Here is a 24,345-nt window from a genome sequence, read left to right on the forward strand (position 1 = left end):
ACAGCCTAATAAAGTGATTCTCTAAATCATTTTACACTTTTAAAAATTTGATATAGGTGCATAACATTTAAAAGAAAACTATCAAAGGGGAAGTATTATGTAAAATACATATGGCTTTAATTTTTTTCAGGATTATTTTTTATTTGGGAGAATAAACTCTTTCTTTGGTTTTCTCAAATACAAAGAATATTTTATTTGGTATTTCATTAATTTTTTAATTTTGGAAAGGCTTTTAAATGAATCAAGTATGACTTCAGAATAATTTTTAATTATACTTCAATTACAAAAGCAAATGAAAATAAAATTAATTCAAGTGCACCTAAAATAGTTACCTGGCTAAATATGCTTTCATAAATTTTTAAGATTCACTGTTATTTCACAATATACCTCCCACAAAGAATCAGTGTCAAGAAGACATTAGAAACATTTTTTTTTAGTTGTAGGGCTAAAGTTTTCATGCAATGACTACTAGATAGCAATAAAAAGGAACAGATTACTGATTCACGTAACATAGCTGGGTGAATCTCAAAAACATACTAAGTGAAAAAAGGCAGAGACAAGAGTATATACTGTGTGATTCCATTTATGTGGAGTTCTAGAACAGGCAAATTTAATCTATAGTGACAGAAATCAGATCAGTTTTTGTCTGGGTTTGTGGGATGTTGAGAAACTGACTACAAAGGGATGTGAGGGAACTTCCTGAGGTGATGGAAGTGCTCTACGTCTTGACTGTGGTAAGGTTACACGGATATACACATTTGCCAAAATCCATCAAACTGTTCACTTACATGCGTAGATTTCATTGTATACAAACTATACCACAATAAAGTTGATATTTAGAAAGTTATAGACTCAAAAGTTAATTCTCCTTTAGTCTAAATTAATATAGACTTACTTGTATTAAAAGTGAGTTTATGAACTAACTGATAATACTCATTAAATATTTGATACATGGTACTAAGACTATGGTTAAAAAAAAATGTGAAATAGGTAAGCCATATATTTAAAATATCCTTTGACTGCAACTATTTTCTGCTCTCTTCATAAGCTAAAGAATACTTATATTTAAGCAAAAGCTAAATACTGAGTGTCAAAGTCTTCTTAATGCTTATAGAAAGTTTCATGAGTTACCCACATGATAATCTTTTAAAGAGTGCAGCCATCTGGTCTGGTTTGTCAAAGCTGGTCCTCATTTGTGTTAGCACATCAACATTCTCCACCACAAGTTTCTAAAAAAAAAAAAAAGAAAGAAAGAAAGAAAGAAAGAAAAAAAAAAGATCCTAGGTTAGGCATGGACCACCTTGTGTTAATGAGATAAGAGCATGCTTGGAAATCATAATCCAGCAAGTAGGAAATACAATTCATGAAATCCAGATGTTCTATGCTTATATACTTTTGTTGTGGTTTAACAAAAGAATCTTAAAATTATTTACATAGGATTAATGTTTTTCTTCAATTTGCAAATTCAAGAAGGGAGGATGTTCAGGAAAAAGCAATAAAGATAAGCAGTAGGATAAAGGATTATCTAATGCTTAGACACAGAACAGCATCAATAATAAAAAACAGACACTGAAGGGGATACAGAGAGCAATAAATTCCAACCAAAATAAAAAGAACTTGCTAAAGTTAAAGCTAGCCAAAGACAGCCTACAGTTCATCACTGGATGTATACAATCAGAGGGAGAATAACTTTTGTACTACTTCATATGTTTGTACTACTTCATGGGGATTATAAGAGAGCAAGGTTCAGGGGCGCCTGGGTGGCTCAGTTGGTTAAGCGACTGCCTTCGGCTCAGGTCATGATCCTGGAGTCCCTGGATCGAGTCCCGCATCAGGCTCCCTGCTCGGCAGGGAGTCTGCTTCTCCCTCTGACCCTCCCGACCCTCCCCCCTCTCATGCTCTCTCTCTCTCAGTCTCTCTCTCAAATAAACAAATAAAATCTAAAAAAAAAAAAAAAAAAAAAAAAGAGCAAGGTTTCCCATACAAATTATAAAATGAAGTGTTAACTATCTACCTTCTCTTTCAGAGACCACTGCGAAAAAGGAAGAGAAGGAAGAGATACAAATAAGGGAAGGGAGTAAAGAATAGCTATTCAAGGAAAGTATAACTCACTAAAGAATGTTTTTCTTAAAAGGCGCTTTGGAAAAGTAATTTAGTTTGAAATTAAAATGAAAACAAATATAATTAAATTGATTCTGGCAGAGATAATGTCTATATGTATGTGGAGAGCCTGGATATAATATTTAAATATCCAAGGATAAAGCCTGGGTATATTTCAAAATACATACAAATCCAAGCTTCATCCTTGGATATGTCAATTTAGCAGGCCTGGTTGCAAAGATTTAACAGCAAGCATATTGTTAAAGTGCCATGAGGGTTTTGTTACAAGCCAAACACTGATGATAACTGATTTAAGGGAGGATGAAAACCCTATACAGAAAATTTATAAAAATCAGTTTTCCTATACTAGTATGAATTTTGTTTAGGTTACTTGATATTACAGGCATACCTCAGAGGTATTGCAGATTCAGTTCCAGACCACTGTATTGAAGCAAATACCGCAATAAAGTGAGTCACATGAATTTTTTGGTTTCCCAGTGCATATAAAAAGTTATGTTGACACTACACTATAGTCTATAAATATGCAACAGCATTGTCTAAAAACCAATGTATGTACCTTAATTAAAAAATACTTAATTGCTAAAAACGCTAACCATCATCTAAGCTTTTAGTGAGTCATAATCACTGATCACAAATCACTGTAACAAATGTAATCATAATGAAAAAGCATGAAATATTGGGAGAATTACCAAAATGTGCCACTGACATGAGCAAATACTACTGGAGAAATGGCACCAATATACTTGCTGTCTGACACAGGGATGGCCACAAACCTACAACTTGTAAAACTGCAGTATATGCAAAGTGCAATAAAATGAGGTATTCCTGTACTTCGGATTATTTCTCTTTATGCTCCCAATCAGAAATACATTTCCAGTCATATGTGTTTGCTAAACTCAACTTCTACAATCTCTGATTAAAATGCCTGCTTTTCCTGGGGCCAATTCAATACCTGTCCCACGCTAAAACTTGATTCAATCAATACACACTCAAATATATGCTCAACCCTGACAGTGCTCCTGCACCTTGAACATAATACCACATATATCACTGAATCAGACACCACTGAGTTTTAAATGCACCATTACCTTATGTGCCATTAAGAGAAAAAGAAAACTTTACCAAGTAAGCTGACACAATGTTTCCAATCATATGACTTTAAGACACCTACAATTTCAGAAACATTAATACAGAATAACTGTGTTTTAGAATCAATAAATTATAGTATATGTTCAATGGTAAGGATACTATAATCACTTTTTAGCTCCCATACCAGGCAATTTACAAACAATACCATTTACTTGATCTACACGAGAGAGGTGATATTCCAATTTTACAACTGAGGAAACTAAACTAAGGCTTGGAGAAATTAGATAACTAGCCCAAAGTTATAAAGATATTAAATAGTGGATTTTGGAATTTGAATTCAGATAGGTCTGATTTAAAAATCCATGCTCTTAATCCCTAAAGAAATGGTTCCCGATTTTTAGTGTATTGGAACAATCTAGAGGGCTTATTAATTAAAACACACATTGCTGGGTCCCAGTCCCACAGGCTTTGATTTAGCAAGTTTGAGGCAGAACCAAAAACTGTGCATTGTTAACAAGTTCTGAGGTAATGCTCCTGCTGCTGATCTGAGGACCATACTTTAAGAACCATTACCCTAAAATATTTGTTTGCACATTATTCCTTACCAAAAAGAATGTTAATAATGTCTCTACTTAAAAATAGTTTATATATTTAAATTTTTTTTCTTTTCTCCCTCAATTGCATCCTAAAACAGAGCTCTCTAAACATTTAAGGCCATTGACTAATATCATTGGCAAATGGACTATAAGCTGGAAGTAATACTAGTGAATACATATCAGGTAAAACATATATGAAGAGTACTACAAATAAACTTGTTTGCAGTTAATAAGGAAGTGTTAAATTCTTGGCACAATTCATATTTAAATTTCCTACTTCATTTGAAAAAAAAAAAAGTCTTCTATGAAGAACTAGAAGAACTGATCTGTAAAATGCTAAAAACGATTCTTTTGGCAGGATTAGAAGGAGACATTGACTCAATGGGCACACCACCAAATGAAACACCTCAAGACTTTTAGTAGGAAAGAAGACTGGCTGTTTTCTTCTCCAGAGAGCAATGAACACGTTTTACCATGAGTATGCATGCACAGTGTTGACTATGTCTGACACATGATTTATTCACAATAATTAAATATAAAGAAATGCTCCCTTTTTTCTGACAAAGAAACTTACTCTTTGAAACAAAAAGGTCCCCAAGCTAAAACAGGAACTGAAACAATGAATATCATTTTTAAGATACAAAGAAAATATGCACCCACATATTTAGTTTATGTCAATTTAGATTAAATATAAAAAAAACCCAGAAAAATAAAAGCTAAGAAGTTACAGAAATGATCTTAAAAGTATTATAATTCCCCCCAAACATTTTATGTACTAGTTTCATAAAGTTTATTTTTAGTAATTTCTACACCCAATGTGGGGCTCAAACTCACAACCCGAGATCAAGAGCCGCACACTCTTCCAAATGAACCAACCAGGTGCCCCTTTATTCACTAATTTAAAAAAAGACTAAAATGTGGGGCATCTGGCTAGCTCAGTTAGTAGAGCATGCGACTCTTAATCTCAGCGTCTTGAGTTCAAGCCCTACGCTGGGTGTGGAGCCTACTTGGGAAAAAAAAAAAAAAATAGACTAAAATGCTATTAGAGGCATCAGCATATTCTAATGTGAAGAGTGTGAGTTACAATCTCTTCAGAGGGATATCTGGCAATATTAGAAAATAATTAGGTATCCATACCTTTTGATCCACTTCAGAAATTTTTCCTATGCTCAAATAAGTTTGTAAACTATATGGAAGTGCTGGTTAAATGTCGAGTATTTTACACATATGTCTAAACCTCTTCTTCCAGAAATTCACTAAAGTGAAAGGAAAAGAATAAAAAAGACTAAATCTACAAAAAAAAAAAAAAAAAAGAAAGAAAATATAGGAAACAAGCAAGACCAAATGAGAGATGTCAACAAACTTCTAGAAGATGGAAACTGGAGCAAAGAGTAAGTAGAGGTGAGAAGTGTGACCAGCAAATTCCAGCAAGGGAGATACAGTATTGAAAGCAAGCTGATGCATGCGTTAGGACCCAGGCAGAGCACAGAAGTTGTAGGCAGTAGCATAGAAAGAAAGAAACACTTGAAGATGAAAACAAGAAGGTTATTACATGTTTGTATGGGGGGTTGTTATACACCTCTTGCAATCTTAAGAAGTAATGCCAACAAGGACAACTCTAAAATCAGGAGCAAAAGTTGGCAGGATGGAGGCAGGGGGCAGAAAATGACCCAAGGCAGCCAGCCAGATGTATTAAACCTCCTACCTCCAACACTCCAATGATCTCCAAGAGACTTCCACTCTCTAGTGGAGGTTACTGTTTTTGAAAAATGACTGTAGGAATCATTTGAAACCTATGATGAAGATACCTTTCTCCAAAGAGTATTTGTTAGCTTCTGCCAAGCACTTTGGGGCAGTACTAATCTAGGACCATCTTAATCCAGGTTTAAGACTATAGGTTCTTTGGACAAAAAGAGCAACACCAAAAGAGCTGGAGATCCTGGGGAGGGGCAAATCATTTCCAGTTCACGATTACCCTGAAGATATAACCCTTTGGGGTATCTGTATAAAGAGGATGGAGAGGAATTTAAGCAGATTTCCCACTCTCCACTTTAGGCAGGCTTTGGATTTTACTACAGACCCAACTAGGTCATAAAACCTACTTTACTCTTACAAATGTTGCTTCTGGATCAGCAAATATCCTCAGGTCAAAAGTGGCTTCCAGTACTAGGCTTATGTCTCTGAGTTCTCACATTCTTCTTGATTTTGGCCTACCTTTTTAGCTTCTTTAAAAGAAGAATCTTTCTTTATATATCTTGCCACCTTTATAAGCTGTCCTTAGGAGAAAAGATGGTCTAAACCTACCCTACCAATACTTGAAGCAAAAACCTATATGTTATTTTGTTTCTATAATTTCATAAATTAGGTCATTCTAAAGAAACTTTACAGGACATTAAAAAATGCAAAACAATCAGAATCATCACTGACAGACTGAGTACTTTAGGACATTTATCTCAGTGAGACAGAATACTATACATTAAACTTGTCTATATGAAACACCATTATATTATGATAAGATTGCTTATGTAATAAAATACAAGAATACACATGGAAGTATGCCTCTGTACATAGAGGCTAAGAATACAAAGTCATAAATAACACCTTCTCCAGTTTTTAATAATACACAAGTAGCTGAATCCAGATAAATGTGGATTACATCTTGGGGTTGTTAAAAAGGATCTCTAAGAAAATGGTCATAAACTATCAATATTACCTTGATACCAAAACCAGATAAAGACTCCATAAAAAAAAAAGAGAACTATAGGCCCATATTTTTGATGAACACAGATGCAAAAATCCTCAATAAAACACTAGCCAAGAGAATTCAACAACACATCACAAAAAATCATTCACCACGATCAAGTGAGATTTATGTCCAGTATGCAAAGGTGGTTCAATATTTGCAACTCAATCTATGTGGTACATCATATCAATAAGAGAAAGGATAAAAACCATACGATCATTTCAATAGATGCAGGAAAAGCATTTGACAAAGTACAACATCCATTCATGATAAAAACCCTCAACAAAGTAGGTTTAGAGGGAACACACCTCAACATAATAAAGGCCATATATGAAAAGCCCACAGTGAACATCATACTCAATGAGGAAAAACTGAGAGCTTTCCCGCTAAAGTCACGTACAAGATAAGGAAGTCCACTCACCACTTTTTTTTCAACATACTACTGGAAGTCTTAGCCACAGCAATCAGACAACAAAAAGAAATAAAAGGCATCCAAACTGGTAAGAAAGAATAAAACTCACTATTTGCAGACAGCATGACACTATATATAGAAAACCCTAAAGACTCCACTAAAACACTACAAGAACTGATAAAAGAGTTCAGTAAGGTCACAGGATACAAAATCAATGTAGAGAAATCCACTGCATTTCTATACATGAATTATGAAGCAGCAGTAAGACAAATTAAGAAAACAATCCCATTTACAATTGCACCAAAAATAATAAGATACCTAGGACTAAGCCTAACCAAAGAGGTGAAAGATCTATACTCGGAAAATTATAAAACACCGGTAAAAAATTGAAGATGGGGCGCCTGAGTGGCTCAGTCAGTCAAGCATCCAACTCTTGGTTTCTGCTTAGGTCATGATCTCAGGGTCTGGGATCAAGCCCCACATCGGGCTCCATGCTGAGCAGGGAGTCTGCTTGTTCCTCTCCCTCCACCAGTTCATGCTCTCTCTCTCTCTCTCAAATAAATAAAATTCTTAAAAAAAAAAAAGAAATTGAAGACAACACAAAAATGGAAAGACATGCCATGTTTATGGATTAGAAGAACAAATATTGTTAAAATGTCTATACTACCCAAAGCAATCCACATATTTAATGCAATCCCTGTCAAAATACCAACAGCATTTTTCACAGAACTAGAATAAACAATCCTAGAATTTATATGGAACTACAAAAGACCCCAAATTGCCAAAGCAATTTTGGAAAAAGAAAAGCAAAGCTGGAGGCATCACAATTCTAGACTTCAAGTTATATTACAAAGCTGTAGTGATCGAAACAGTATGGTATGGCAAAGAAACAGACACACAGATCAATGGAAAAGAATGGAAAAATCCTTAAAACAGAACAGAAAACAAACCCACAACTATATGGTCAATTAATTTAACAAAGCAGGAAAGAATATCCAGTGGGAAAAAGACAATCTCTTCAACAAATGGTGTTGGGGAAACTGGAGAGCAACATGTGAAAGAATGAAACTGAACCACTTTCTTACACCATACACAAAAATAAATCCAAAATAGATTAAAGACCTCAACATGAGACATGAAACAATTAAAATCCTAAAGGAGACCACAGGCAGTCACCTCTTTGACATAGGATATAGCAGCTTCTTTCTAGTTATGTCTCCTGAGGCAAGGGAAACAAAAGCAAATATAAACTATTGGGACTACATCAATAGTTTGTATCAACAAAACCAAAAGGCAACCTACTGAATGGGAGAAGATATCTGCAAATGACATATCTAATAAAGGGTTGGTATCTAAAATATATAAAGAACTTAGAGGGGCGCCTGGGTGGCTCAGTTGTTAAGCGTCTGCCTTCAGCTCAGGTCATGATCCCAGGGTCCTGGGATCGAGCTCCGCATCGGGCTCCCCGCTCAGCAGGGAATCTGCTTCTCCCTCTCCCTCTCCCCCTGCTTGTGTTCCCTCTCTCGCTGTGTAATAAATAAATAAAAATCTTTAAAAAAAATAAAATTAAATTAAAATAAAATATATAAAGAACTTATAGAAACCAACACCCCAAAAAACAAATAACACAATTAAAAATGGGCAAAAGAGCAGACATTTCTCCAAAAAATACAGACAACCAACGGACACATGAAAAGATGCTCATCATCACTTATCATCAAGGAAATGCAAACCAACACTACAATGATCTCACCTTACACCTGTCAGAATGGTTAAAACCAAAAACACAAGAAACAACAGGTATTGGCAAGTATGTGGAGAAAGGGGAACCCTCTTGCACTGTTTGTGGGAATGTAAACTGGTGCAGGTGGCCACTCTGGAAATCAGTATGGAAGTTCCTTAAAAAAGTTAAAAATAGAACTACTCCATGATACAGTAATTGCACTACTAGATATTTACCCAAAAAATAAAAAAATACTAATTCAAAGGGATACATGTACCCCAATGTTTATAGCAGCATTTTCTACAATAGCCAAATTATGGAAACAGCCCAAATATCCATCAACTGATGAATGGATAAAGAAATTATGTTCTGTGCACACACACACACACACACATACACACACGGAATATTACTCAGTCACAAAAAAGAATGAAATCTTGACATTTGCAATGATGTGGATGGAGCTAGAGAGTATCAGGCTAAGCAAAATAAGTCAAAGAAAGACAAATACCACATGATTTCACTCATATGTGGAATTTAAGGAACAAAACAAATGAGCACGGGGAGAAAGAGAGAGAGGCAAACCAAGGAACAGACTCTTAACTACAGAGAACTGATGGTGACCAGAGGGGAGGTGGGTGGGGATTAAGGTGTGTATTGGTTGTGATGAGCATCAGGTATTGTATGTAAGTGTTGAATCATTAAATTGTACACCTGAAATTAATATTACACTATATGTTCACTAATGGAATTTAAATAAAAACTTAAAAAATAAAAAATATGCTAAAATCAAAAGTTTTAGAAAAAAATGTTTAGTATCCTACTCCATCTTGGTTTTGGAGTATATTATATTTAATGAGAAATCCAAGCTAATTCATACCCATGCATCTCAATTATTATGAATCTAACACAAAAAGTTTCTTTCGTCTAGGTTTTTCACTCAAGTTTAATATTATCAAATATTTAAGAGGATCCATCCAAGAAACAACACTCTTGAGTCAGAAAATTCACTAGCATTAAAAAAGAAGTCAATATTATTTATACTCTCATCAAAACTTTAAAATTTTAGTAACATTCAAGAAACAAAAATAGTCACTCCAAAATATAGACAGAAATGTTAAGACATAAGCTCCTCCCATTTCTTTTCAAGAATAAGAATGTACTTGATAACAATACTTAAGGACAGAGCTAAGAGAGTTAAGTTTATGAAGTATTACTAAAAGTATTACTAAAAGATTATGATAAAATCTGAACTCAAAAGCGATCTGGAAATAATGGACAGTATCTAACAAGATAAATTTTTAAAAGAACAACAATGTAACACTTAGGTCTAAAGAAAAAAAAATGTACAACATCTAAGATGTGGAGAACAATGGTTCAACGTCAGTATGTGAAAAGAAAGAAAATTTATGATTACAAGTTGACATGACAATATTAGTATAGCTACCAAAAGTGTTAACACAATCTTAAACTGTACTAGCAAGCATAGTATCCAGAATAGGTAAGTGCACCTTCACTAATCAGATCTCTAGCTGAAGTTTATTCTCGGTTCAAGGCACTATTATCTAAGGATGACACAAACAATTTCAAAAGAATTTGTAGAGAAGAAAGAGAGACTAACATGAATATATTTCACATGGGGAAGACAAAGGCAATACACTACAAAAGTTTTTAAATATGTGAAGGGTAATCTTGCCAAAGGCAATCTCTACCTCGATGTTATAATGAAAACCTATCTGATCTTCCTGCATTAGATAAGTGTGGGTTAGATGACTGCTTAGATCCCTTTCATTTCTAAAAACAGTATAGCACAGTACTAGTATAAGCTCTAGGTCAAGACTGACTACACAGGCTCAAATTTTAGTTTCACCACTTTTAAGCATGTGAAACTGGACAAGTACTTAGTATTTCTTGGTTTTACTTTCCTAATTTGTAAAATAGGGACAATACTGGTTTTATGTGAGGAGCTTAGAAAAGTCCTGGGACAAAGTAAAGAGTCAAAAAAGCTACCTATTTTTACTTCTGCATCCAACAAATACTTAGCAAGTACCTTCTATGTGTGGACACTAATTTTGTACCAAAGTTTTAAGAGAGTTTATAACTGAGTTTTTATTCTAATGACAGTGACATAAACAAATACATGACAAGAAAGGTCACAAGTAAGATACACAGAAAGCTGAATAAAAAGAATAAAAAGTGATGCTTGCTCTTTTAGAAAGTGTGGTGAAGAAAGGATATTCTGATAACACATTTGAAAAATACATGAATATTATGAGAAGGTTAGCTAAGACAATAGCTCAGTGAAGAGTATTTTGAGATAACAAGTAGGCCAACCAGGCTGGAGGAGTTAAGGAGGTGAGAAAAGTGAAAGGCCAGATCTTATAGGGGCTTGCCTTCCAGTACTGTTAAGGACATTAAATGCCTTTAAACTCTCAATAGATATGGATACAGATATCTAAATAGGCTAATTTGTTTTATTACATGACTATTCAATCTACCACATTAAATGGCAAAGCAGCACTAAAAATAATTCTAGAAGTACCTATTATTCAGTCTGAAATAAAAAATAGCTGGTAGGGCGCCTGGGTGGCTCAGTTGGTTGAGCGACTGCCTTCGGCTCAGGTCATGATCCTGGAGTCCCGGGATCGAGTCCCGCATCGGGCTCCCTGCTCAGCGAGGAGCCTGCTTCTCCCTCTGACCCTCCCCCCTCTCATGTACTCTCTCTCATTCTCGCTCTCTCAAATGAATAAATAAATCTTAAAAAAAAAAATAGCTGGTAAAAGTAAAATTCTTTTCTAGAATGCAAGAAAAAGAATATCTTGTCATAATTCTTCTTTCATACTGAAAAGAACACAAGAAAGTATAATGAAGATGAGAAATTGGTCACCTAAGAACAAGAGGATAGAAAAGACATCATGTATTTACACAGGTGAATGAGTCTAATAAACAGCAGTGATTGCTTGTAAAGAACCAAAACTGTCATTGCAATGTTTATGCATTTAAAACTATATAAAGCATACAGTCTGTTATTTAAAACCCACATTATACAGTATCTAAAAGTTGACTTTTATACAAGAATTGTAGAACACTCTTTTGAAAAAGAACAGTAACAGGATAATGGACATGATGAATACCAAGTAACATTTTACTCAATGCTTATTGTGGGTTAAGAACTACGCTCAGTACCTAACTGTTTGACATGTATTATCTCATATAATTATCTCAAAGTAAAAGCTTAGTGAGTTTAAACTTTGCCCAAAGTCAAAGCTCTTAAATGAGAGGACTGAAATTCAGGGTAATTTCAGTCTTTAACTGTTTGAGTTCTTGGGGTGCCTTGGTGGCTCAGTCAGTTGAGAATCCAACTCTTGGTTTCGGCTTGTCTTGATCTTAGGGTCATGAGATTGAGCCCCGCAGAGGGCTCTGCACAGTGTGGAATCAGCTTGAGATTCTCTCCCTCTCCCTCTCCCCCCTCCCCACTCATGCACTCGCTCTCTAAAATAAAATAAACAACTTTTTTTAAAAAAAAGCTTGAGTTCTTAAACTTTTATTCATTCAACAAAGTATTTCTCACCTTGCAGCAATCGACTTATCCTACATATTTGCTCAATTTTCAGTAAATCAGATTACCACATTTAAATCTCTAAGTGCTACATTTAAAATGCAAGCTACTTATCAGTGCTATAACCATATTCTTGAGAAATTAAAAATGCAAGGCACAAGTAACCACCAAAAAAATTTCACATTTCTTAATAACTTTTTTTAAGATTTTATTTTTAAATAATCTCTATACCCAACGTGGGGTTCAAGCTTACAACCCTGAGATCAAGAGCCTCACACTCCACCAACTGAGCTAGCTAGGTGTCCCTAAAAGGGCACATTTTAAAATATGCCTCATCTATTCTGTTCTTAAAGTTGGAAAGTTTTAGGGGCTCAAATTCAAATTCTTTCAAAAACTTGATAGCTATTATATACACAGACTCATTTAATATAAATCACCTTAACACTGGGATATTTCTAAAAGGATTTAAAAAAAAAAGTCATTTAAAATGCCGTTGCTTCAGCCCTTTTACATCTTTAATAAAATGCTAAGCATTCTGTTTTGTTTTGTTTTTTTTAAGATTTTATTTGACAGTGACAGAGGGAACACAAGCAGGAGGAGTGGGAGAGGGAGGAGCAGGTTTCCCGCTGAGCAGGGAGCCCGATGTGGGGCTTGATCCCACGACCCTGGGATCATGACCTGAGCCGAAGGCAGATGCTTAACGACTGAGCCACCCAGGCGCCCCAAATGCTAACTAAAGGCATATTTTTTATCCAGCTTAAAGGGCATAAGATAATTTAAAAGATTACTTAATAATAAAAAACAAGGAGCTTAGGGGTGCATGGCTGGCTCAGTTGATAGAGCATGTGACTCCTGATCTCCAGGTCATGAGTTTGAGCCCCACACTGGGCATGTAGAGATTACTTAGGGGGGAAAAAAAAAACCCAATGAGCCTAATAATGTCTGTAATATAATCTGTGGAAAGTAATACATTCAAACTACAAATTCAAATAAATGACTTTGGCTGGAATTTTGAACAGTCATTCAAAGAAAAGCATCATGGTAAACAGAATAAAAACATGACCAAAGGTCAAGAAATCTGAGTTTTAGTCTCCTTTAGCAAGTCATTTCACCTCTCTACGCTCTCAGTTTTTTCATCTGTAAAAGAGTACTAAATGAAAATGCTATTGAAAGGCCATGCTAGCTCTATAATTACATATGAGAACTTTCAGGTTGGATTAAAGTAATTAACATTCTAGGCTTACTGTTCATATTCTTGAAATGTTTTTCAGGAATTAGTGTTTCAAAGCTAAAACTGATATAGACTGTATTACCTTAAGTTCAGCAACTTGTGATGAAATATGCCACATAAGGCTCTCACTTAGGAACTTCATACCATATGGGCCTAGGAGTTCTGATAATGACCTCATTTCTGAAAGGAAATGTAATGAATTTTATACTTTGACAGAGCAAACACTTTAAGAAAATGAATATTAACATATTGGAATGTTCCATTATAGAAGCAAATTATTAATGCAAATATCCTGAGAAGTCTCCAGAATAAAAAAGGTAACACAAATGCACAGGTAAGTCTAAGATATAATGTATGATTATGCATTGAATGAATGTAATTGAGAGAAAATAGTCATAACAATCAAAAGCCAAAGGAATCAAGGTTTCTTCACTCTATAAAACATGTCATAGTTTTATTCACCTGATATGTCAGAATATTCCTCTGCATTGAATGTTAATTCATTTTCTGTAGGTAAGTTCACAAATGCTTTCATTGCAGGGAAATAAGCTATATGACCATTGCTGACTTGTCTTAACAAAGTTTCCAAATACCTAAGGAGAAAAAGTAAATTTATAAAAAGGAGAAATTAAGTCAAAATTTACTATGGTATACATTCCTGTGTAAGTTGACTGATAACAAAAATGAGCACTTATTGATAAAAAATAATTTAAGCAGTTCATGACAAAGTAACTTTTTATCACTCCAAATTTCTAAATGTGCTTACCAATTTGTATATAGACTTGTAATGGTGGGTTCTCCATGACTGTCTAAATGTTGTGTTTGTTGAAGAAGAACATTATTAAATACTCTCGTAATATCAATTTGCACATAGTTTTCTATTGACTGCAGTACAGTCATGTATGCTCTTACACTTGTTAGAAGCTCTGACGGTTTTGCAATTTCCTGTGTGGCTTGATTATACATAGTCATTCCAACAATTGACCTGGGGAGTGGGGAATAAAAGAACTGATTTTGCCATTTATGTGAATAGGCCATTCAACCTACTGATATCTAATATTAAATAAGCAATAACATTATTTTAAAATACAATTTGTTACAAAGCCATGAAGTTACTGTCATTATCTTCCAAAGAAACAACCTTAAAAAAAGAATGAACACCTAAAAGCTACAATAAAGTAGAAATATGATTAAATATGATTAAAAAATTCTAATTCAATATTAAAAATGATTTAACAATAAAGATGGTTTTAAAAATTCCTTTAGGGGCGCCTGGGTGGCTCAGTCATTAAGCTAATGCCTTCGGCTCAGGTCATGGTCCCAGGGTCCTGGGATGGAGTCCCACACCAGGCTCCCTGCTTGGTGGGAAGCCTGCTTCTCCCTCTCTCACTCCCCCTGCTTGTGTTCCCTCTCTCGCTATGCCTCTCTGTCAAATAAATAAATAAGGGGCGCCTGGGTGGCTCAGTCATTAAGCGTCTGCCTTCGGCTCAGGTCATGATCCCAGGCTCCTGGGGTCGAGCCCCGCATCGGGCTTCCTGCTCAGTGGGAAGCCAGCTTCTCCCTCTCCCACTCCCCCTGCTTGTGTTCCGTCTCTCTTTGTCAAATAAATAAAATCTTTAAAGTAAATAAATAAAAATTTTTAAAAATTCCTTTAACAGGATACACCGTCTGTAGCAAGTAAAATGGACTATCTAATCCATAGCTCAAATTCACCTGGCACTATTACGTGCTGGTAGTTTTTTTTGTTTTTTGTTTTTTGGCTTTATACTGATCATCCTCATATTTAATAACCCTACGATGTAGTTATTTTCACCACCATTTCACAGATTAAAAAAACAAAAAACTAAGGCTCAGAACTCAAGTAAATGATAAAGTTCACTCTGTCTGGAAGTAGCAGATCTAGGGTTTGAGGCCACATCTGCCCGGCAGTGCTGCCACTCAACAAAATGCATGACAGTCAAAACAAGGCAACAAACAAAAACTTTATTGTTTTTTAATCATTTGTAGCACATAAAATACAGATCTGTTATGTTTATATCCCAATAAACTTTAAGCCTAAGAGGAAACACAAATTTTGAAAATACTTTCCTACCTGATCTTTTCCTACATTGGCCTTCCCTATCTTACCATCTTTAAAACCCCCTAAGCTTTAGATTTGTAAAATCTTAAACTTGTATTTGTAAGGATAAATCTTTAAAGACGATGACAAATCCCATCAATAGAAATAATCCCAGAAGACCAACTCAAGGCAATAACTGCTATCTTTGTATATAACCCCTAAAATCCTAAGATTGTGCTCAAGTAATCAGCAAAAATCAACCAACTAATACAAGCTATTTGTTTTGGCATAAAAATCTTTCCCAGGTAAACAAGTTTACAGCCTTGCCTTGATCCTGATAACTAAGTAGATGTTTTGTAAAAAGAACATCTGTTTCTCTATGGATTAACAGACCAGACTACATACAGAAGGAAAACAAGGGAGCTGTAAAGTGAACCCTATCTTCCACCCACCACTCTTAACAACCCCCACCGAGTTGAGAATAATAAATACCAGAGTGCATAATATCCCTTTGGTCTAAATACTATTCTGGGTTTCACTGTCAGGATGCCTGCCTTACTAAAGGACAGCAAAAGACAGTCTTTGTTTAACACCTGACTAGGCAACTGATGATTTAACACACATTTTAGTGCCCACTTATATATTCTCCTATTTTGTTCTCTAATTGTTGTAGTCTTCTCACAAACTGTAGCTCTAAACTTTATACTATTTCATTACTACTTATAGTACTTAACACAATGTCAAGCATATGGTACAAATACTACTTGTTAATGACTACAAAACTTTGAAAAATCCTTGGCTAAATTTTGTTTTATAAATTGTTCTAAGGCGTTCCAAGAAAAACTTCTCAAATCAATCTATATTTTCTTTAATAAATAAGTGTGTAACTTTAGAAAAAAGGTTGAAGCAACATTTATAAAATTGAAAGGTTTCTGATATCACATGTAGTATGATTTCAAGAAACACATATAAGACTTATAACACTCTAATTAGGAATGCCTCAAGAGTCTAGAATTCTACTGGCTTAAGAGCATACATTTGAATTCAGAAAAGATAAGAATTCACTAGTTCTGATGTTTTCAAACATTTAACTGTAACCAACTAAAAGATTTGTATCTGGCATACATACATATATGTAAGTGAAGAGTTTCATGAAGCAGTATTTATATTCACTACATGCAGTGCATGGATTTTTCCTACTCTTCCCTGTTTCTTTTCCTTCCCTGCCTCTTCTTTCTTTTTTTAAATGCTGACTACAACCTTCTACACTGATTTCATGACCCTATTTGGTTGCCACCTGTCAGCTGAAATACACTGATTTGCTCCAATCTTCCCATTTTGCTTATAAGGAACCTAAGGCTCACAGAGATTAACTGGCTTGTCCAGTGTTACGACTAGTTAATAACAAGTATGGGACAAGAATCTGGATAATTTAAGTAATTGCCAGTCCACTATTCTCTATGCTTCCGCATTCATTATTCTCGATACTGTATCAGTTCTACTAATATTTTTCCTCATAAAAGTAAACACTATATGGATATGAAGAACATAACAAACTCATTAACTGAACCAACAAAAATAGTTTATATTCTTTCTTACTTAGTAAAGCGGATTTCCAGATGAGAAGTCAAATATTCTCGTGGGGTAAAGGTATGTTCCCAAACCACCATGTTTGGTACGTAATTTATAGAGAAACACAACTCAGAAAGTGCAGTGTGCAATTTATCAAGGCTGAAAAAATATTAATAAACAGTAAATAAAATGTTCATTTCATCATAGCAATACAAAATTACTTTTATAAACATATCAGACCTTATTTGGGGATAATAATTGCAGAATTTGGTATTTTTCTTTCCTAAACTGACAAGTTCAAAATCTTTAAGGATATTACTAACATGAGAGCAGTTTTCTAAAGACAGTAATACTCATTTGTTTCTCTGTTCAGATGATAATGACTATACTAATTTAATATACAAGTAAGAGCCTATTACATGCTCATAAAGACAATCATTTCCAAATCTTGCTCTACTTTCTGTATTGGAGGAAGAAAGTTGTCTACAAAACAGCAAACAGCTTGCTCAACATAAAAAAGGCAAGTAAGTAGAAAATTTACTTTAAACAATGTTCAATGTTCATGTTTTACTTTAAACAACGTAACAAATATACAGTTTACATTGCCCACCAATGCCTACCCTCCAAACACACAATCCTTAGTAATATCTAGTCTGATATATCCACTTTAAAAATGATGTATGTTCTAATATAACACATGCCAAAATAAAGTCTCAGGCTATCTGATTTTAAATAAATGGAAAACTATGGATTGTTTATATAGTGTACCCCTCCAAATTTTTAGACAGATTCTTAGCCTTCAGTATTCAGTATATAAAGACAAATATTACCTATTACACGAATTTTCTTCAAAAATCCAAAATCTGTATTTTGGAAATAAGCACTAACTATTCAAGTTTACAAAAGTAAAATAATAATAATAATAATAAATGACTAAGAAATGAAGGATTTATAATTACTAGCATTCCCTCAGTACTAATGCCATACAAAAAAATGAAAAACTTCTACCTGTAACAAAAAGATATAATAAAAATGGATGACTTACTTGGTCACTACCAGCCTGTTTTTCCTCATACTCTCAACTCCTGGTTTTTCCCTTTCAGGTTCCCCTTTCTTACCAGTCTGTTTTTTTGACTTCTTATTCACTGCTTGACTAATGGTTTTGGCACAATGCTTGGGTAGCAACTAAATGTAAAAAGAAATGAAATCTTACATTACACCAATTATTTTGAAAAAACATTAACTATTTAAGCAAACCTTAGCTGAATCCAGACAATGCAGCAAATGCCATCTAGCACTAAGAACAGAGGTATAAAGTGAGATGCAGTTTACCTAGCTAGCTCGGGGAGCTCACACAGCTTGGTAGAAAAGAGAAACAGGTAAATCTTGTGTGAAGAAAACTTCATAGAGGAAGTTATTATCAAAGCAAAAGTTTAAAGGATAAGTAAAAACAGACTAGGCAAGCAAAGAATGAGAAGGAAAAGTTCAGAATTTAGTGAGAACTACTAGGTGGTAAGCATCAAGTGCAGCAGGGTGAAGTACACAGTTTGAGCGATGAGGAAGGGATTTGAATGCCAAGCTACAGGTTGGATTTTAAGCAGTAAGTAATCCTAAAGACAGTGGCAAATTTTTAAAAACCGAAAAATGGAGTTTTATAAGAAGAGGTAATGAGATTTACTAAGAATTTAACAAAAAAGACAGAAAATTCAAAAAAACCCCTGGCTAACAGTTAATTTTCTTGACTTCATACACAAACTTCCTGTCTGTAAGGAAATATGTGAATTATTACCTGGTCACTAAGAGTACACTGTTCTGTGCAAATATCAGTGATGAGATTTCGAGCTTGTTTGGCCATTTCATCCAAGAACATATTACATAAGGAAAGACTGCGATCTCCAATATGATGTCGCTGTCAAAGCAGAATAATAACAACAATAATAAAAGTTATAAGAAAGTAGTTCGAATTAAAATACTTTTTAAATAAACATGGAAAATAAATTTAAAGTCTATTGTACACGGAGGAGTGGGGGTAGGGAATGTTCTAGATCACTTTTATCTCTTGGAACTAACCTACCATACTGTATTTACACAGCTGACAAAGTATTTGGTGATTATACAAGAAAAGTATGATTGGAGGGATCTTAGAGTACCAGTATTTCAATATGAAAACGATTAATTTTCAATTTTCGCAAGGTCGTACATCTGGATCTTAAAATACTAAACTACCAATCAGAGGATGTGAAAGAACACATTTAGAGTAATGTTTTCTTTTTTTTTTTTTAATATGTATTTTTAATGTTTTATTTATTCATGAGAGTCAGAGAGAGACAGAGAGAGGCAGAGGCAGAGGGAGAAGCAGGCTCCCTGCCTAGCAGGGAGCCCGATGCGGGACTCGATCCCAGGACCCCAGGGTTAATGACCTGAGCCGAAGGCAGACGCTTAACCATCTGAGCCACCCAGGCGCCCTAGAGTAATGTTTTCTAATCGTAACTGACATGTATGTATGCATACACACACACACACACACACGTATATACTATATATACATATATATACAAAGATCTTATAAACAGAAAAACTTAAATATTTTTTTTTTAAGATTTTATTTATTTGACAGAGAGAGAGACAGTGAGAGAGGGAACACAAACGGGGAATGTGAGAGGGAGAAGCAGGCTTCCCGCTGAGCAGAGAGCCTGATGCAGGGATCGATCCCAGGACCCCGGGATCATGACCTGAGTCGAAGGCAGACACTTAATGACTGAGCCACTCAGGCGCCCCAGAAAAGCTTAAATATTTAATTTAAATTATTAGAAATCAGGTCAGTAAAACAAAGAAATTAACAAGGCATTCAACTCCCTAAAATCAAATGTTTCTGAACACAACGGGGTGGGCGGGAACGACACATTATATTTAATTTTTAGGAGATTAGATATGTATATGTATACATACACTCACGCAAATCCATCCATCTCTATAGGATTCTGTATCTTTTTAGTTTTGGTGGCTATCATAATAATTTAATAGGTTTTTCTTGTCAATAGTAACTGGAATGTTGAGTATATAATGCTATAAAATTTTGCACTACACATTAATAATACTTTATAGAGATAAATTTTTGAAAGTTTACCTTACCAGATCTTCCATAATTACGTAACAAATATACAGTTTACATATGGTATTTCTATGCTGCTAAAATAAATGTAATATACAAGAATATAAAAATACTTAAACACCTAAAGTAACTGTTCCTAGATCTATCATGATATTTTAACGTATTTTATTCTAAATGCCCTTGAAAACTTTAAGAGGAAGCCAAACCAAAAGGAATCTCCAGGCCAGATATAATTAAATATTGGTTCACTTTACTTGAGGTAAGATTTCAAATTATAAACATTTAGGGTTTTATTTAACCAAATTCTGACTCCTGAAAGATGAAACATATCCCTTGCTATCACTTATTCCTAAAAACAGAACAAAAATTAGTATTTCTTCAAATGTACTAGACTTATTTAAAATACAAATCTGGTATCACTACTCCCCTACAATGGCTCAGAAATGCTGAGACTGGTTGAAAAACAAAACAACTAAAGTCTCTCCATGATCTGCCTCAGCCTCGGGCTATAGTACTGAGAACGGATCTTAGGAGAACAATGCCAGAAGCAGAGACTACTTAGGAGACTACAAAGATAATGCAGGAAAAAAGATGTGGCTTTGACAATGATGAGAAGTGGTAGGAGTTTGGATATATATGAAGCCAAAAGGCAGAAAAGACTTCAAAGGATGGTGGTGGGGTAACATGCAAAGAATCAACAGCTCTATTCTGGACATGTTACATTTCAGATGGCTAAAAGCACCTGAACTGCAGCAGAATACCCAGAAAATCTAGATCTGAAAGGTCTGGAGTGGAGATAAAAATCTGGGAGACATCAGAAATACCCTAGGTGAAAGAAGCCAGACACAAAAAGACAAACACTACATGGTTCCACCTATATAAACCACCTAGAATAGCCAAATTTTTAGAGACAGAAAATAGACTAGAGGATACCAAGAGTTGGAGGGATGAGAAATTACTACTTAATGATTATAAAGTTTCTGCTTGGGATGACAGAAGTTCTGGAAATGGATAGTAGTGGTGGCTGCACAACACTGTGAAAGTAATTAATGCCACTGAACCGCACATTTAAAAATAATTTAAATGGTAGATTTTTATGTCATATATATAACATACATATATTATATATAGATAGATATAGACAGATTTTAATCACAGGGGTTTGTTTTAAAGATTTTATTTATTTATTTGACAGAGAGAGACACAGCGAGAGAGGAAACACAAACAGGGGGAGTGGGAGAGAGAGAAGCAGGCTCCCCACTAAGCAGGGAGCCAGATGCAGGACTCGATCCCAGGACCTGAGATCATGACCTGAGCCGAAGGCAGTCGCTTAATGAAATGAACCACCCAGGCGTCCCTTTAATCACAGTTTTTTTAAAAAAGGAATGGGAGCAGAGTGCAAATTGTTGAAGATTTAAATGCCTGGATGAGAAATTTTTACTTTTTCCATATGCAAGAGACAATCACTGAGGATTCTTCAAGAAAGAGACACGCTGATGGCACTGTATTAGATAGTCTTTTTTTTTTTTTTAAGATTTTATTTATTTATTTGAGAGAGAGAATGAGATAGAGAGCATGAGAGGGGGGAGGGTCAGAGGGAGAAGCAGACTCCCTGCCGAGCAGGGAGCCCGATGTGGGACTCGATCTGGGGACTCCAGGATCATGACCTGAGCCGAAGGCAGTCGCTTAACCAACTGAGCCACCCAGGCGCCCTGTATTAGATAGTCTTAAAGGCAGAAATACTGAAGGCAGGAAAACTATTTAGGAGTACATATGAAGAGTATTACAAATTTGAGCTACAAGAGTGACAAAAGAAATGGAAAGCAGAAGACGGATTCAAGAAATGAAACCAAACAAATAAAATTAAGAGGACTTCATGGGTAATTTAATGGGAAGGATGATTATGAGGAAAAAATTAATAGTATATCTTAGGTATAAAGCTTGAGGATAAAATCTATTATATTTAAAAACTCTATAAAAGTATTAAATTTGGTGGTGTTGATATCCTCACAGGTAATAATCCTAAAAGCAGTCCTTACTAAATTTCCTGCAGGCTAACCTCTGTCTCAGAGTCCACTTCCAATGAATGTACTGCTGGAATACAATCTGCAACAGATGTTACCTAATACTTAAAGACATTAATAATGCTACTGCTATTTGTCAGTTTCTTTTCTCCAAGTTCTGTAGTTCTAAGTAAAGGGATTCAACACTAAGTTAAGAAATAGACCATATAATTTTAACATATAGTCTTACACGCTTACAAAGTGGCATTTCTTCTTTAAAGATTAGAAGAAATACTGAGTACATTTTTGATACTTATTATTGATAAAACTACTGAGTAGTTCAATTATTTAATAAGTATGTGTGCCTGTATATATCTTACAAATACTAATAATGTTAATTTTGTTTACTATATCATACTAACAAGTCAGTGAAATTCTTCGACATGTTTATGTTTACAGTCAGTAATCTATACATTCAATTTTCAACTCTTTCCAATAATAGTTTAAGAGAAAAAGCATAAAAAATCAATTACTGTATGTAACTTTACCATAAATATGAATACCTGACCCACCATTTAATAAATGTAATTCCAAATGACTTTATGGTATGTTCTTAAAAATATGTATGTGCATTTATCCATCCATGCAAATAAACATTACATCTATTTTAACCTATTCAAACATTGTTCTGATTCTGCATAGAGAGAAATTAGGTAAGAAGCTAGATCAGGTAATTGTGACTTTGTGAAATCTAGCCGGCTACACGTTTGGTCTAGTGTATTCTGCATATAAATATAAATCACAGTACTACCCTGAAATTACCTCTTCTGGACATAGTTCATGTGTGCAACTCATAAAATGAGTGCAAAGCAGTGGAAATGCAATTGAATATCTTGACTGAGAGGGTAACTCCAAACACTGCTGAAACATCTTCTCAAAAGCACGACTATAAAAACTATATAAGGAAACAAATTAAAAATTAGAATCACCATTTTTATAGTTAAAAATTTTATGATACAATACTTAATTTAATTTGATTCCAGTGAATGAAAGTTATCAACTGAAGTGTAGTTATTTTTCCAAAGAGTATGTTTCATACACCAACAATTACAGAGTAATAAAAGTATTTGTGTAATAGTAACAAGTTTTAAAATAAAAAATGTACACAAAAAAACCATATCTATGGCATGTGAATATATGACATTCAAATCTCACACTACCAACTTTTATCAAAGGCAAGTCACTATCAATTGTAAGAAACACCACTATTTTATGTACCACTGAGAAAGAAAAACACTGTCAATTAAACAATGATGCACCATCAATTTTAAATTACTTCCCGCTTTAGGAGATACTAAACATAAAATAATATGAGTCAATAAAATATAGTACATCTTGGAATAGTAAGACAACCAAAAGTAATAAACATGTCTTTATTTTGGATGTAACAGACAAAATAAGAATGTGATGAGAAAAAAAAGGATAAAAATTACTTACATATGACTAAAAATCACACATTTTAAACATTATTCAAAGTATTCTTATTTCCAAGGAAAGGGAAGGGACTTTTTAATCACAGTAGCCTTCTTTTACCAATAGGAACCTTTCTGTAGCTCAAATATACGCAAACATAAAATGTTCCATTTTCTTTCCAAGTCAGACAATAGTACAGGGTTCCAAATAATCTTAAAATTCTTGCAAATTTGACATGTGATATATTGTTTTTCAGTGATATACTGTGTTTCAGGAGTTTCTTTAAGAAACCTCTCATGCCTTCCCTGTTTGGTGATTTGAATTTCTTTTGCAATACTGCTAATTAAAGCTATCCTAACAAACTGCCCAAATCAGTGTGGACTGGGGTATCTTCCAAAATAAAAACAATGAGAAGCTATTCATAATAATGGCTTTTCAATACACAGAAACTACTATCACTATCCACTGAGATTATCTCAGCATTGTAGAAATAAAGGGACATACTAGGTTACTCCGATCAGCTTCCATACAGGAAAAAAAGCCAAGAAGCAGATACAGAGTTGATACTGCACAGCTTTGGAGCCAGAATACTTATGTATGAAACCTGCTCCCACTGTTTATTAGTCTGATCACAATCAAGTTCATTTATTCA

The 24,345-nt window shown here is 34.5% G+C and overlaps 1 protein-coding gene across 2 annotated transcripts in view; it reads right to left on the reverse strand.

The window, feature by feature from the left end:
• Nucleotides 1–24,345, reverse strand: part of NCKAP1 (NCK associated protein 1) — a 104,989-nt gene that overhangs the window by 16,932 nt on the left and 63,712 nt on the right. For both annotated transcript variants that reach the window (XM_045868398.3, XM_045868397.3), the window contains 8 exons: nucleotides 23,043–23,175; nucleotides 18,895–19,014; nucleotides 18,151–18,290; nucleotides 17,133–17,264; nucleotides 14,241–14,459; nucleotides 13,937–14,067; nucleotides 13,557–13,654; nucleotides 1,136–1,229 (listed from right to left, as the gene is read on the reverse strand). In XM_045868398.3, the coding sequence (XP_045724354.1) occupies nucleotides 1,136–1,229; nucleotides 13,557–13,654; nucleotides 13,937–14,067; nucleotides 14,241–14,459; nucleotides 17,133–17,264; nucleotides 18,151–18,290; nucleotides 18,895–19,014; nucleotides 23,043–23,175 (1,067 nt within the window). The remainder of the gene's footprint in view (nucleotides 1–1,135; nucleotides 1,230–13,556; nucleotides 13,655–13,936; nucleotides 14,068–14,240; nucleotides 14,460–17,132; nucleotides 17,265–18,150; nucleotides 18,291–18,894; nucleotides 19,015–23,042; nucleotides 23,176–24,345) is intronic.

This window comes from Mirounga angustirostris, unplaced genomic scaffold, assembly GCF_029215605.1.
Source record: "Mirounga angustirostris isolate CCGP_5_RB_7025 unplaced genomic scaffold, mMirAng1.0.hap1 SCAF_3, whole genome shotgun sequence".
Classification (NCBI taxonomy): Eukaryota; Metazoa; Chordata; class Mammalia; order Carnivora; family Phocidae; genus Mirounga; species Mirounga angustirostris.